Raw genomic sequence first — 13,885 nt, forward strand, 5'->3', positions numbered from 1 at the left:
ATGAGGCAACCGGAGATGTCCCATTCTCCCGCCTATTACCAGGACCAGGACCATCGCGTGACGGCATATCTCCACGATTCGACTCCTGCTCCTGCGGCCGCACATCTTCCCCCGGAGCCCCCATCATTGCCTAATCACGGGCATGATTCCCGTCATCCGCAACTCAATTCGGTCGAGGATACAATACCCAACGCTTATCCCCCCGATTCATGGGATAATACCTACTCTCGGCATCCCCGTCGACATTCTCAACAAGCCCATAAGCCTCCCCACCGTCAGCCTCCGGTGGAGTCAATCTATCCGGATTCTGAGGTGCCGATCGTGGCCCCGATGACGTTCGTATCCTCGCCCTATCTGGACAACGGTTCCATATTGACACAAACTTCGTATAGTGGTGGAGCGGCTCGTAAAGAAGAGCGTGGCCGGAGGAGTTGGACGGATCATTCGTCGTACATGTCGAGCGACAATCATCATCTCGGAGTAACCCGCCTTCAGAAACGAGCGATTCATACGGAAGAACCCTTGGCGGATGATAGTCAGGATGCCCTGCTGATGCTAGTAAGGATTAGCCTTTCATGTCCTCTTCTTTTTTTCTTGTTCCTGGCTAACCACTTCGCAATTATAGTTTCGATTATCCGTCCCGGTGCCCATCTTCTCCCTTTGCGCATCCTTGTATACCGTCTTCGGGTTACTCTTCGTTCTTCTCGTCTCACCTTTCCGCCTTTGTCCCTGCATCCCATACTTTCGATCAACGTCATTTCGCGAGCAGTTGTGCCATCTTCTGGTACCTCAATTGCATATTCATGAGCGATTAGTTCGTTTGCGGGGCTCCGCGACTCGATCGGTATACAATGACGCCGATGGGTCATCCATCTCGGACCCGAGCGAACACTATTCCATTTTTGGATTGATTGCGGTCCTCTTGCTATCATCACTTCTTTCCATCGCATTTCTCCTCCTCGTCTGGACCGCGGCCTTCTTCTGGGTTTTCGCCATGGTACTTGGCAATCCCGATGGCACCGAACGCAAAGACGACGGCCGTGCTGCTGTACTTGGTGTTTGTCGATGGTGGCAGATATGGCTACGCAAGGCCCGAAAACCGCCTCGCGAATAGCCTGTCTGTAAATTATCCTTGTTGCCTTTTCCCACTTTTATTCCGTTCTTTGTTATTAAGCGTGATCCCGTCTTGGCTATTGGACTCTTTTCGATGTTGACATGATACCAATATGTGGGATATGTGGAATGATTTTTGAGGGGCTTTGTTCTTTTTATATCTTTTTGTTTCGCCTTCTCATCGATTTGATGAGATACTTCATGTGTACAGGAGTTGGGTTGGTCGCATAGGCGCCAGGAGCAGTTTTCATTTTTTGGTTACTTTTTTTCCCCCTCCTTTCCAATATCCAAATGTGCGCTGTGAAAGAACGGAAGACGGCTCCTGACGGAAGTGCTCACGGTGCCTCAGCTAATATGCAGGCCAACAGGGATTATCATCGAATCACGAATCAGGAAATCCTGTGTACTGTACTACTATTCACACGAATTGATACCCGGGCTGGTCTCATACCCTTTGCTTCTTTATGTGATGCGTCCATCTATTGCTCTGAAATATCTAAACTTTACACAATCCATGGCGACCCGTAATCTAAAGTCTTGGCTTCCCGTGCAGAATGTGATCTCCAATTAGACCAAGTGACCGCGGCTGGACCGATGGAATAGAGTTTGGTGTCGTCGTCGTCGGGTACGCAGTGCACTTGCCGATCTGACATGTCTACCCAGCAGGAGTTTTCCCTCGTATAGTTCATATTCCTCCACCCAATTAATTACCCACAACTGCATCAATTGCACCACCTTCCACGATACGAACAGCGCATTCCCAAGAACCAATAATATTTCAGCAACTTCAGGGTATAAAGATACCTATGTACGTAATCACCAGGGGAGAAAAGAAAAGCCGGAGGGAAAAAAAAAGCAATAAGTTTTCAACTACAGAGAAACTTCCAATGCAACCAGAGAGAATTTTGCGCAGTGCAACTGAAACTGTACCACAAACGAACAAGAAGAAAGGGATTCAATTTTGTCCAGCCATGCTTTCAAATACAGAAAAACTGTAACTTAGGAACTTCATCAGTTTCCTGTTTCATCAACATCAATTCATACAGGTTAGATATGTCTTTATTTTGTGAATTGGGAAGTATGGGAAAGGAAGAACGGATGTGGGGAGGAGTTTTGAATTGATTATGTGAGATGGAAGGGATGGTGTGTGTGTGTGTGTATGTGTTTTTATCTCCTCTTTCCGAAGCGGCCGCCGCGCATGGGCTTGCGCTTTTGGATCCGTCCTCCACTGGGTCCGTGGCTCTTAGGCATTCCAAGACCACGGCGGCCGGTTTGCTGTCGGTTGTCGCCTCTTGATGGGGCGGGCTCGTCGCCCTCGTCCACATCCATGTCGTCTCCGCGGTTGGATTTGCCCTTCTGGGCCTGGGCCATCTTGAACTTGCCGCGCTGGCCACGACGGACGGCGTCGGGTCCACTAACGGCCGCGACGTAGGCGTTGATGGCGCTGTCACATCCTTCAGCGTTGCCGTCAAGTCCACCGGACATCTCGACGTCGTTGTTGTCATCATCGCCCAGGAGGAGACGGCCTTCTGCGTCGACCTTGGCGGAGTGCTTGCGGCGGGATCCGGGGCCAGTGTTGAGGAAGCGGACGCTAGGCTTGGTGGTCGAGATACTGGCCAGGGCGTCAGGGGCGAGAAGATCCAGCGGGGTGTCGTCGTTCTCGCGGATGTATTGCTCGCTCTGCCTGTTGGGCTTCTTGCCCTTGCGGCCACCCTTGTTGATGGCGTGGGTGTCGCCGTGTTCGTCGACATCAAGTTCGCTAGCGTCGTCGTCAGAGTCGGAGAAGTCGGAGTCGTAGACGGCTCTGTCGAAGGCGTTGCTGCCGTAAGACTGGGCCTTGGCGTTCTTGTTGTCGGCGGCCTCTTCGTCCTCCTCGTCGTCATCACCCTTCTCAGCCTGCTTCTTCTTCTTGCTACGCTCGCGCTGCTTCCGGATGTTCACGACTAACTTCCGGTCGGCCTCACCAACCAGTTCTTCAATCGGGGCTGCACCGAAGCGGCGGATCAGGCGGTCCAGGATACCCTTGACCTTGCTGCGGAGACGGCCCTTGTGCTCCTTGCTCCATACCATGAGGTTTGGTACCAGAGTGTTGATGCGTGTACGAAGCACATCATCGGGAAGCACGACAACGGCAACCTTGACGAAGCCGAGCACAGATCGGACAATTTCGCGGTTGTTGCTGGTAAGGAACAGCTCCACGGTCTGCACCAGGTCGGAGCGCACAGCTGGTTGAATTTCGGTGTGGAAGTCGAAGAACAAGCGAGACAAGGCTGTCACGGATGCAGCAACCATGTGTGGCGAGCTACCTGCCAGACCCGCAGACACCATAGTGAAGAATTCCTCCATGGTTGCAGGAGCATCGGGAGCATTGTCGGGCATGTGGGGTACTAGCGAGTTGCGAATCTTGGTTCCAGCTGGGTTCAGTTCAGAGTCGGTAGTTCTCTTCGCAAGGTGGATGAGTAGATCGAAGGAAGCAGTCCTGGCCTTCTCGTTGCTCTCCTTGCAGCCCAAGACAACCTCAGAAAGGACAGAGGGGATGAAATGCAGGTCAGAGGTTGGGAGGTACGTAATGAGCTCGTCAATGGCAAGCATACGATCACGGCGAGCAGAGGCTGGTGTCTTATCCGCTGTCGAAAGGATGAGGGTTTGGAGCTCGGAACTCCGCTCACGGAGAGCAGCAGCACCCGTCTCAGTGGTGGCCAAACGGGGAATCAACTTGTATGCCTTCTTAATCAGCTGCTGATCACTAGTATGTCCATTTAGGACAGCCGCAGCCATGGCGAACAGGCTTGCAAAGCTGGAGCGAGGGAGATAAATCGACATGGCGATAACCAAGTCGATCAAAGTGTGAGAAGTGGGAGGCATCTTGTCACCAGCACCACCTTGTTGATGGCCCTGCTTTTCTGCAGCCTCCTTCTCCGAAGCCACCGATGACTCCAGCATAGAAGTAACACGTGTAAACGTATCATTGAGCTCCTGTAACATATCAATTAGTATGTAGCTCAAGAGTAGTGGGATAAGCGAACTCGACTAACCTTCTCGGGAGTGATACTCAAGTAAGCATTAATACATTGCAGAATGTAGCCTCTGTAATGTGGAAGTGTCTGGCTGTACACGTTGAAAAGCACAGCCAGCAAGTTGCTGGCAAAACCGGCAAGATGGGCGACGTTCTTCTCCGCATCCTTCTTGGTGATTCTTCGCTGAAGAACCAAGTCGTCACCCTCCGCCTCGAGAGACAGAATGGCCTGGTTTGACTCCACTAGGTTCTGCAAAGCCTTGCAAATGTCCACACGCAAATCAGCTTGCTTGTAGAGCACGTTGGAGAGAAGCTCGGCGAAGCTCTGATCGAAAGCCTCAACTAGATCCAAAGGCAGCTCGCAGTATCCAGGAAGAATGGACCAGGTCTGTTGAACAAGTGTTTCGAAGATCTTTGTCTCCACAGGCTTCTCTGCGGTGGTGAAGGCCATAACCTTCTGATACAGAGCTTCACTCAGAGGAACGAGCTCGGAACGGAAATGAGCGAGGTTTGTGTTGGTAACATGGTCTCGAAGCACAGGGAGGAACCAAACGCGACCCGGTTGACCGGCCTTTTGCTCAATAATATTAAGAGGCAGAATCTCAAGGACGGCCGCAGGGCCCATGGCTTCAACGGCACTGCCGAGAACCTGATCGGCTTGCTTCTTGCCATGGAAGGATTCGTTACTACGGAGCTCTCCCACAGTCTTCACAATGTCGTTCAAAAACGGACTGGACCGCCACTTGAAGCTATCGAACATTGCCGAGCACACATTGAACACTTCTGCCCAAGCCGCTTGGAACTTCACGGAAAGCAGATTTGTCGCTTTCTTGGCTAACTTCTCGAGCGTTTTCTCATCGTAGACCGATGGTTCAATGATCACACTATTAGGAATACAGTTGGCCATGAATGAAACCAGACATTCCGATGCCGAAATCCTAATGTTCTTCGATGGCGATGCCAAATAACTGGAGATCATGTCGAACAAGGAGGGCAGCTTCTCGAAGGTATCCTCGGGGCTGATCTGCGAAGACACATCGTACCCGCGGGACAGAACGGCAATCCATGGAGGGAGCAATTGCGAATCGTTCTGTGCGGGCTTCAATTCCGAAATCGCCTCAAGAAGACGGGGCAGCTTTGACGACGAGAAATCATCGGCCATGCTGGAGAAAATAACCTCGAACACCTCGAACGCACCCATTGTGATGAACTCGTTGCTCGACCGGGAAGCATTCATCAGCAACTCGCATAGCGGCTCGATCTTCTTGCTCGGCCAGCCTCCCGAGGCGGTCGCGACTGTCTTCACCAGTTGAAGGGAGTGGATGACCAGCGGATCATGGTTATGTGTGTGAGGGTCGTTACGGCCTCGCTTCTGTTTGGCTGCGGCGGCGATACTGTCGCCCAATGTGCGGAGTGCGGACTCGGCACACATATCTGCCGCCGGGTGATCAAGCGACGGGCTGGGAGGAGGAGTCTTCAGGACCTTGATCAAAGCATCCTGGGCCCTCTTGCGTACCTTAGGGCGGTGATCCACGGACAAGCTCAGCAAGCCCGCAGTGGCCCGGCGCGGGCTGATCTGGGTGTGGGGGAGATTCCATGCTGCGGCATCCTGAGCGATGAGTAGCGACTCGAGGCAGCCGATCGACGGTCTAAGCAACGGAGCTTCGGATTCGGGCAACGAGAGAGCGGGGGCAAGGCTGGTAAGAATCTGGGCGAACTTGGAACGGAGAATTGGGGCGGGGGCGTAGGCGGTAGTAATGTCGAGGAGGTAGACCACTGAGGTTGCCAGATCCTTGTTGACAATGCCCTGCTCGGCAGAGATCGACTGCGACAGCAAAGCAAGTAGCGCTGCGAAGTAAGCTGTAGGTGAAAAGTCTGCGTTCTGATCCCGGAGCGTGTCTTCCACTGCAGAAAGTACCACAGCCGTCTTATACCAAGTTAGCAATGGTTTTGCGGCACGACGGCGCGGGACTTACATGGTGCTGATTCTGCAACTTGGGAGACTTGATTTTCTCGAGCTTCTCCGCCAGGGTCGCCATGGTGGGCGGATCAACCGACAGGAAGTAGAGAAGTCGCTTCAAAAATTGCGACTCGTGAGGTGAGGAAGTGGGAAAGATGTGTGGTGAAAGCGGAGTTTTTTTTTGGAGTGGTGAATGGTTTTTTGGGTGAAGTAAAAAATTGGGAAAAAAGGTACGGAGATAAATTCTTGGCGGGCCCTATCGATAGCTATCGATAACTATCAGCTCCCAACCCATGTCCATAATTTCATCTTATGAAGTGAACCAAACTACACGCGTTCCATTCAGCAAACTTATCTAGGGATGTCACAAGACTTGAATTTCATGGTTTCCTGAGAGTCCGGGCGACAAGGCAAACTGTATCATGCCTCATCCGCCAAAGAGTTCTTGTTCGTATATTTGAAATAAAACACTGAAAAGAAAAAAAAGAAAAGAAAAGAAAAGCGTAATGAGACATCAGAGTCGTCAAACATGGCCGCTATCATCCAATCATTTGACCAGGCTTGAGCCTGCATCTTGTTCTCAACCACCCATCATACCAGCCATATTTAGTCCAATAGTTCCAGTGACTCCGTCAACTCAAGAACAGGTCACTTCCTAAGCTTTAGGAAAGTCAAGAAAGCCGCTACATCCACCGCATTCTTCATCGTATCGCCGTATGGCGATGAGCCCAGAAGAACAATAGCCTGGCTTCCACGACGATGCTGCAAGGCCCTTTTGTTCTTAGCCTCGACATATCAAATCAATCCACTTCGAGACCTTTGCTCTATTCCCCTTCACGAGCAAACAGTGTCTCGTTCTGTCTTTGTCCCAGCAAAAGGCACCGTAGACAGATATCAACCGACAGAAAGCCCTTGCTCTAGCCTAGAACAGGATCTCCCCGCTATGTTCAGCCTCGAAGCCGAGACCCTGTAGCTTGCCCTGACGTTTCTTGTCCCCAGTCTTTCGCTCACTATCTTCCTTCTTTTTTAGTTTAAAGACTTCCTCGAATGGAGCCTTTTGCACATGTGGCGGGATATCGTCTTCCTTATCGAGGTCCTATTGCGGCACAACCCATGTAAGTAAAGTTCCGAATGGAAGAAGCCAATGTAGAACTATAGAAGGGAGAAGGTAGAGATCTCCGAGGGCAGCATACAATTTCACCAAGAAGCAGCACATTCTCTCCTCGGACCAAGAAAATACCCCGTGAGATCTCAGCATAGAGATTGCCAGCATACAACCGCTCAATAGTATCCTGGAGGACAAGGTTGGCTGCAGAAATCGAGAGTTGGAGCGCGTTAGATCACCGATCGCATTTGAAGCCGATTTAATTAACCCATACCGAATTGATCCCAACTTCTCAAGACTCCAATCAATTTTCTACCGTCTCGTAGCACTAGGACGAGTTTCTCTGATCGTTGTTAATCCGTGTCCCCGACAAAACATAGTTGCCATACAATCGACGGCGAAACGATAAAGGCAACGCAGACATACTATCCGTCAAATCTAGCAATTGAGCAGCGGTCGTGAACATCTGCGGCGGTAACTGCGGCGGACCTTGTGACATCGGACCCAGTAGATTATTCTGCGGTGGGAACCCTGGAGGAGCATTTCCTTGCTGGTGACCACCAGAGGGGTCATTAATCGAGAGTCGTTCCATGTCTTCTATGGCACGAGCTGTCTGGGGAAAGGTAATGAAAGGGTGGGGGAGGGAGAGGTGACAATTCCGCTGCCAATTGCGGTGGGACGAGGCTCGGAAGCTTGGTTCTGGTAAGATACTCTCAAATACAATAGACAAACGGTGATAATCGCATACTGCGATAGTGATTATCAGAAGAAATAAAAGTGTGGGTTATTCTGTAAGCAACCCCGTGCTGAATTACTTCGATGTGGTGGGAATGAATGATTGAATATGGATGCTGCTTGGACCGCATGTTTGTTCTGTTTGTCAACCGCCGCCGGTTCATGACACAATGGGTCCGTGTCTACTCCGTAGCCCTAGTCTAGATCTAATGGGCAATATACCTGAACGTTGCTCTTAACATGATCCATAAAGGACAAGTTTTAGAGCAGGTTTCACGACTGCAGTATGGTATTCCTAGGCATGGGCTCACTAGTTTTAAATCGTCTTGCCAGCCGGCCCCTCAAATTATCTGACACCCTTATTGCCCAGGATCTTAAGATCTTAAATAGGATACCCCAAGAGACAGAATATCTGGCTAATTTGCCAAAACTGTCTTCCATTTCCGGGGGGGAAAAATTACTTATGGCATAGTACTACTAGTATAGATCTTGGAAGCGTGGCTTATGATTCTCTCAAATCGTTTCCGATGCCTTTATGATCTCGTCCTTCAGAGTTTGCCCACAAGAGATTTGATCCCATTCCCACTTACTTGGATAGGGTTTGCAGAGTGTACCAGCTAACATAGTTACTCCAGACGTCTTTTATGTATATTTAGTATCAAGTAGTGAGGTTACAATCCTTCCTTACATAATTTCCAAGCATGAGCTGCAGCATTTAGATCATAGATTGTCTGTTATACTTCGATATTTGTAAGGAGTTTGCAGGTAATGGTACAGTAGTCAAACCTAGGTCATACTCTATTTCTCTTTCTCTCTCTCTTTCTCCTATTTTTACTTCTTTAATTCTCGACTTCTGAAACGGTGTGATCTGAATACCTAAGAACAGCCTCACGATGAAAACGATGATAGAACAGCTAGTTCAGCCGCTCACAATATACGAAGCATAGTACAGAGATTGCTCGCAGTATACCTCATCATCCATATGAGTTGTAGCAGAGCATACTCCGTACTCCCATCCATTATGTGCAGAGGAAGGTCCATACTTTGGGGGGGGGGGGGGGGTGGTACTTTTGTCCCTGCAGCATCTACCATGCAGCAGTTTACGAGTCATGCGGGGAAATGCGATGTATCGAAAAATAGACTCACCGAATATCCTCTTACCCCTTGAAGAGAAGAGACAAGGAGTGATAAGAGTAGGTACTATGTAGGTTATAAAATTCCTGAAGATACCTTGGGTTCTTCGCATATGCAAGTGGCCTTGCTTCGCGAAGCATTCTACTGCATCTCGGATTACTCCATGAAGCAATAGAAGAAAATAGATCGCTATCGTTCGCTTTTGACTTTTTCGCTAGATAACATTATTCATGACACTCTGCAGAAGAAGAAGAGATAATACACAATCTGTCGTGAGACATTATGTCTGTTCGTTAACATGTCCTGTGGCCATCAGTATCAAAAAGTTGTTACAGGAACACAGAAAGGTCCGGAAGAAACAAAGGAGAAAGCTGACAGAAAGAGAGACCAGATAGAACATCCCGAGTCAGTTTACTCAAAGAAGAAGAAGAAGAAGAAGAAGAAGAAGAAGGGGATAAGGCCCCACTGGTTCCCAGTGAAACAGACCATCATTACATGAAGTCACGCCACGCAGTCTGTGGACTGGTAAGAAGCACACGACATCATCCGACGCTGACTCCTCGACGCTGTCCTCGCATCCTTTGTTCTCGCCGTCGACTATACGGAGCACAGTATGGTTCATCTGAGGAGCCTATGTTTGCCCGGACGGGCTCTTGCGATCGATGATAAGCAGGGCTAGACGGCGGCGGCGGCAGCTGCATCACCTTGAACTGGTCCACGCTGATAATCCGCAAGCGGTAGAGATACTGCATCAATTCAAAATCCGGTCGGCTTCCGGCTAGGGTCTGGCCTCGTTGATAATGTGCTACATCGACATGGTCGAGCATGCGATCCCATCCTTTCTGCTCGGGAGTGTCGCTGAACCGCTCACCCGGACATAGCGGGCATCGGGCTGTTCGCGGGGGTTCGTGGGTTCGGAAGTGGCTCAGTACATGAGTCTTCCATTGCTCGACGTCGTCGAAGGTGTGGTGACAATCTAAGATATAGAACAGACAGATATAGGTGTGATGATGATATTGACGAGCAGGGCGGGACGGTGGGACAACGAGCGCGCCCGTTCCATCATCTTCTAATATCTCCTGGCCGGTGAGACCTTCCGCCCATCTTGTTTCCAGAGATACGCCCGGTGACGAGGATGAAGCGGATGCGGCGTCGCTCGATAGAGACGGGACGGCCGTGGAGGACGGCATCGTTTCGGCAACGGCTTCACTCCCACCACTATACACACTCTTCGTGCTTACGTCCGCGGCCAGACGTCTGCCGCCCAGTTCGAAGGAGAACAATGATTTTGGATGGCCGGCGTCCGTGCCAGCAGCACCGGGCGAACACCTTGATACGACACGATCTGAAAAAATGATGGGGCGATCCTGTTCCCACATGCTTAGTCCGTGAGCGGCGAGTGAAAAAGCAGCAGCAGCAGCAGCAGCATCGGTCATTAAATTAGTAGTTTTGCGACCGCACTACCCAAGCCCATGCACTAAAGCGGGGCAACACAGCTTGAAAGGAAAAAAAATGGTTAAGGATTGGTGGGAGAAGATGCCATTTTACTGAAATGATTTCTGCGGCCTTTAACCTTCTTCGTCTTCTCCCTTAGGGTATCAGCTGCCTTTCAGCAAACTTATCCTCCGTCCTACCTTGGCGTTTGGGTTGGTTGGTCTCCAGCATCACGCGTCCATCGGTTGAGGTGGTGGTGCAGGGAGGAGTTGTTCATTCGATCCGAGAGCCTCAAAGCGTCAGAATCCGGCGGGGGGATGTGTTTGGGCAATGGCAAAGGGGGAAGTCGCAAGAATCAAAGCATGTTCCATCAGGATCAACTTGTCAAGTCAATCATATCCTTATCATAATTCACAACTTGACTGGAGCCACGTCCACAACTGAATGAACAGTGTACCAGCAACAATAACATTGATCACAGACGAAAAGAGAGAGCGCTAGCCAGCACTAACTTTGGCCTTTTCTTTTTCTTTTTCTTTTTCTTTTCTTTTCTTTTCTTTTCTGTTTTGTCTTTGCTTTTTCTTAAACCCTCCTAGTCTTACGCATTCCCCCGTTTCCGGTCTTGAAGATCCTAGACCAGGATGCGATGAACTGGTCTGACACTACTACTAGTATATATGTACGTACGTATGTATCATGCACGTCGCTGGACAACAAATCGTTATTCGTCAATCCATCTATCTCAGTGAATTGGGTTTCGGATAAATATGACGATGGCTTTACGGCTCACAGCACGTTGTTGGCAGATGGGCAGGAGGTTAGGGCAAGTGATGAGAGATGACTATCTACATTTTCCCTATGTTCAGAAAGTACGGAGTAGTGACTACTGATTTATGCCAGAGTAAAACACCGAGATTATTGAAACTTTTATTTATTTATATATTTTTAGCCTTTTTTTTTTTGGCTCGTTTTTGAGGAACCCTCTCGTCCTGCTCGAGGTCTAAATAAAAGCGAAAAGTGACATAGCCGAGATGAAATGCATATGGTAGTACCAGGAATTATCAGAGGACCCGGCCTCGGAGAGGAGTAGACAAAATGAATAGTAGCTGTAGAGCCAATTCCCATTGGGGTAATGAAACAAATGATGGTTATAGGATAAGGTATTTTTCATGAAGGATAGCGAAAGGGGAGAATCGCACAAGTACGGAAAAAGCCACAAGAATATCCCACCCGTCTATCAGTATGGACGCCTCGCAAAAAAAGTACTCGAACAAAGTAAGCAAAGAAAGCCAATCAGCCGACACCAAGGATGCCCATGAACCACACACTGTAAATGCACAAAGTCTATTCGTTTCGTAGCGCGTATGACAGTCAAGAATTTTTTGAGTCCACAATTTTATACATGGAAAGGATTTCGCAGCGGCACCGGGCTAGAAACGTTCTGCCAAATCACCTCCTGCGACGGAATTATTCGTCGATGAGGAAACAGACGAAAATCCACCGCTGGGATTCAGCATATCTTGCACGGCGACCTTGGGAACCTGTGGAACGGGCAGCTTACGCTGTGTCCCATCGGGCCTGGACATGATATCGCTGATGGTGGGACCAACATGGGACTGGCTGGGACTGTAATAGTTGGGGCCTTCCGGTTGGGGCTCCATTGGAGCAAGGGCAGGTGTATGATGGAGGGACAGATGGCGAATCGAAGGAAGGTGCAGTTCACTGGCTCCCAATGGCCTCAGACGTGGCGAATGGGCAGGGGTTGCCAACGGGGTGTGGTCTGGCGTTGGCGAAAGAGAGTCGTGAGAAAAAGTGGGTGAGGACGGAGCAGTTGAGTTGGGCGAGTTGGGCCTCGAGCGCTTGACGCGATGAGCGTAACCATCCTCGTCCTCGTGAGAGTGAGAACGGCTCATGCTGTGCGAGATGGCATATGCGGAAAGGGAAGGCAAGCCTCGACCGGTGTGGTGACGCGAGGCGAACAAATGGTGGTTACGTGGACCAGGATGGAACCCAAGATGCTCATCACGCTCAACCTGAGATGCAGCGGTGGCAAGTAGATTGATATCCATTCCCGAAGATGCCCGCTCGGCGTTGCGAGCATATGGTCCCAGATTGGAACGCATGTGACCGGCGTAGTTTGAGAAGGAGTGAGGAGGAGAGACATCCGGAGACCCAACTTGAGAGACAGGCGCAGAGCGGGTCATAGGCTTGTTTGGCGGGGGCATCATCGAGCCCGCGTTGGTCACGTTCACCATTGCATTCTCCTGTCCAGCGGCGGCAGCGGCAGCGGCGGCGGCCAGATGCTGTGCCTTGTTACTCCGTCTAGAGTTGGGGTTGTTGTGAATTCTGGAGTGGCGGGTCAACTCGTCAGAGCGACTAAAACGTTTTGTGCAGCCAGGGAACTGGCAAGCATGTGGCTTTTCACCCGTATGTGTGCGAATATGTCTGGTCTGGTGCTCCAAACGATGGAAGGCGCGATCACAGAGGGGACACTTGTATGGTCGGGGGAGATCCTGGCGCGCTTCTTCCGTTGCGGGACGGGCACCCTTCATGAGGGGCGGTAGTAGGCTAACAGACGAGGCCATGGTAGAGTTGGACTGAGTACTAGACGGGGTGGAGGGACCCTTTGAGCTATCCACTGGCGTGGAAGGTGCAGAACCAGTCTCGTTATTCTGAGGGTTCAGCAGATTGGTGAAATCCACTGAAGAAGCCGGTGGTGGCATGTGACTCGTCCTAACCTAGCCGAAAGGTGTAGCTAAAGAGGGGACGAAGCCTGTATTTAAGGAAGCTCGGGAGGGCTGAAGAGCCGAGGCGAATTAGGATTCGTCGCAACAGGGGTAGGTAAATCGGGGGAAAGTCGATCACCACCCGACAAGACGGAGACTTGCTCTTGGCAAAGAACTAGTTGATAAATGAGCACCGCAAGGAGTATCACAAGCCTTGCGATCACAGAAGGTGCGATGGTACGCAATGTAACTGATTTCAAGGAAGAGTGACTTTCCCAGTAAACGGACGATATTGTGGAATGTGGTGATGGGTGTGGGATAGAGTATATCCGGAATTGGTACTGGAAGCAGGTAACCCGAGATGGATGTAGTAGTCAAGTAACAAACTGTCGAAAGGGAGAGGGGGGGAAGAAAGAGAAATCTGGAGAAACGGTCTGGGGATAGGAACATATAAAGGAAATACGGAAGAGGAAGAATGAGGAATGGAGGGGAAGAAGAGAGAAATGGAGCTTCGGGGGAGGGGAGGAAAAAGGCAGGGCGAATGTGGTAGAGGGGGTTATCGGAATCGGAGACCTTGAAGAGAGAGAAGGAAAAAAAAGAAAAAAAAAAGAAAAAGAAAAATAAAAAAAAAAAGTTACGCAGTATGTACTATGTGTGGGGAG

The 13,885-nt window shown here is 50.2% G+C and overlaps 5 protein-coding genes across 5 annotated transcripts; 1 reads left to right on the forward strand and 4 right to left on the reverse strand.

Annotated features, from left to right (window-relative positions):
• ABOM_006379 (uncharacterized protein) lies at positions 1 to 1,114 on the forward strand (the record flags this gene model as incomplete). The annotated part of the gene is made up of 3 exons (XM_022533508.1): positions 1 to 335; positions 393 to 558; positions 626 to 1,114. 3 exons carry the CDS (start codon positions 1 to 3, stop codon positions 1,112 to 1,114), a joined length of 990 nt encoding a protein of 329 aa, XP_022389169.1.
• Positions 1,115 to 2,280: 1,166 nt separating this feature from the next.
• Positions 2,281 to 6,168, reverse strand: ABOM_006380 (mRNA-binding protein RRP12; the record flags this gene model as incomplete). Its single annotated transcript, XM_022533509.1, has 3 exons — positions 2,281 to 4,089; positions 4,149 to 6,056; positions 6,106 to 6,168. The coding sequence occupies 3 exons, from the start codon at positions 6,166 to 6,168 to the stop codon at positions 2,281 to 2,283; spliced, it is 3,780 nt and encodes a 1,259-aa protein (XP_022389163.1).
• An 843-nt stretch (positions 6,169 to 7,011) lies between these two features.
• On the reverse strand, positions 7,012 to 7,786 carry ABOM_006381 (U6 snRNA-associated Sm-like protein LSm1; the record flags this gene model as incomplete). The annotated part of the gene is made up of 4 exons (XM_022533510.1): positions 7,012 to 7,185; positions 7,283 to 7,398; positions 7,469 to 7,537; positions 7,621 to 7,786. 4 exons carry the CDS (start codon positions 7,784 to 7,786, stop codon positions 7,012 to 7,014), a joined length of 525 nt encoding a protein of 174 aa, XP_022389164.1.
• A 1,819-nt stretch (positions 7,787 to 9,605) lies between these two features.
• ABOM_006382 (uncharacterized protein) lies at positions 9,606 to 10,499 on the reverse strand (the record flags this gene model as incomplete). Its single annotated transcript, XM_022533511.1, has 1 exon — positions 9,606 to 10,499. One exon carries the CDS (start codon positions 10,497 to 10,499, stop codon positions 9,606 to 9,608), a length of 894 nt encoding a protein of 297 aa, XP_022389161.1.
• Positions 10,500 to 11,927: 1,428 nt separating this feature from the next.
• Positions 11,928 to 13,220, reverse strand: ABOM_006383 (putative C2H2 transcription factor (Crea); the record flags this gene model as incomplete). Its single annotated transcript, XM_022533512.1, has 1 exon — positions 11,928 to 13,220. The coding sequence occupies one exon, from the start codon at positions 13,218 to 13,220 to the stop codon at positions 11,928 to 11,930; it is 1,293 nt and encodes a 430-aa protein (XP_022389162.1).
• Positions 13,221 to 13,885: the final 665 nt, after the last annotated feature.

This window comes from Aspergillus bombycis (assembly GCF_001792695.1).
Source record: "Aspergillus bombycis strain NRRL26010 chromosome Unknown contig00042, whole genome shotgun sequence".
Taxonomy (NCBI): Eukaryota; Fungi; Ascomycota; class Eurotiomycetes; order Eurotiales; family Aspergillaceae; genus Aspergillus; species Aspergillus bombycis.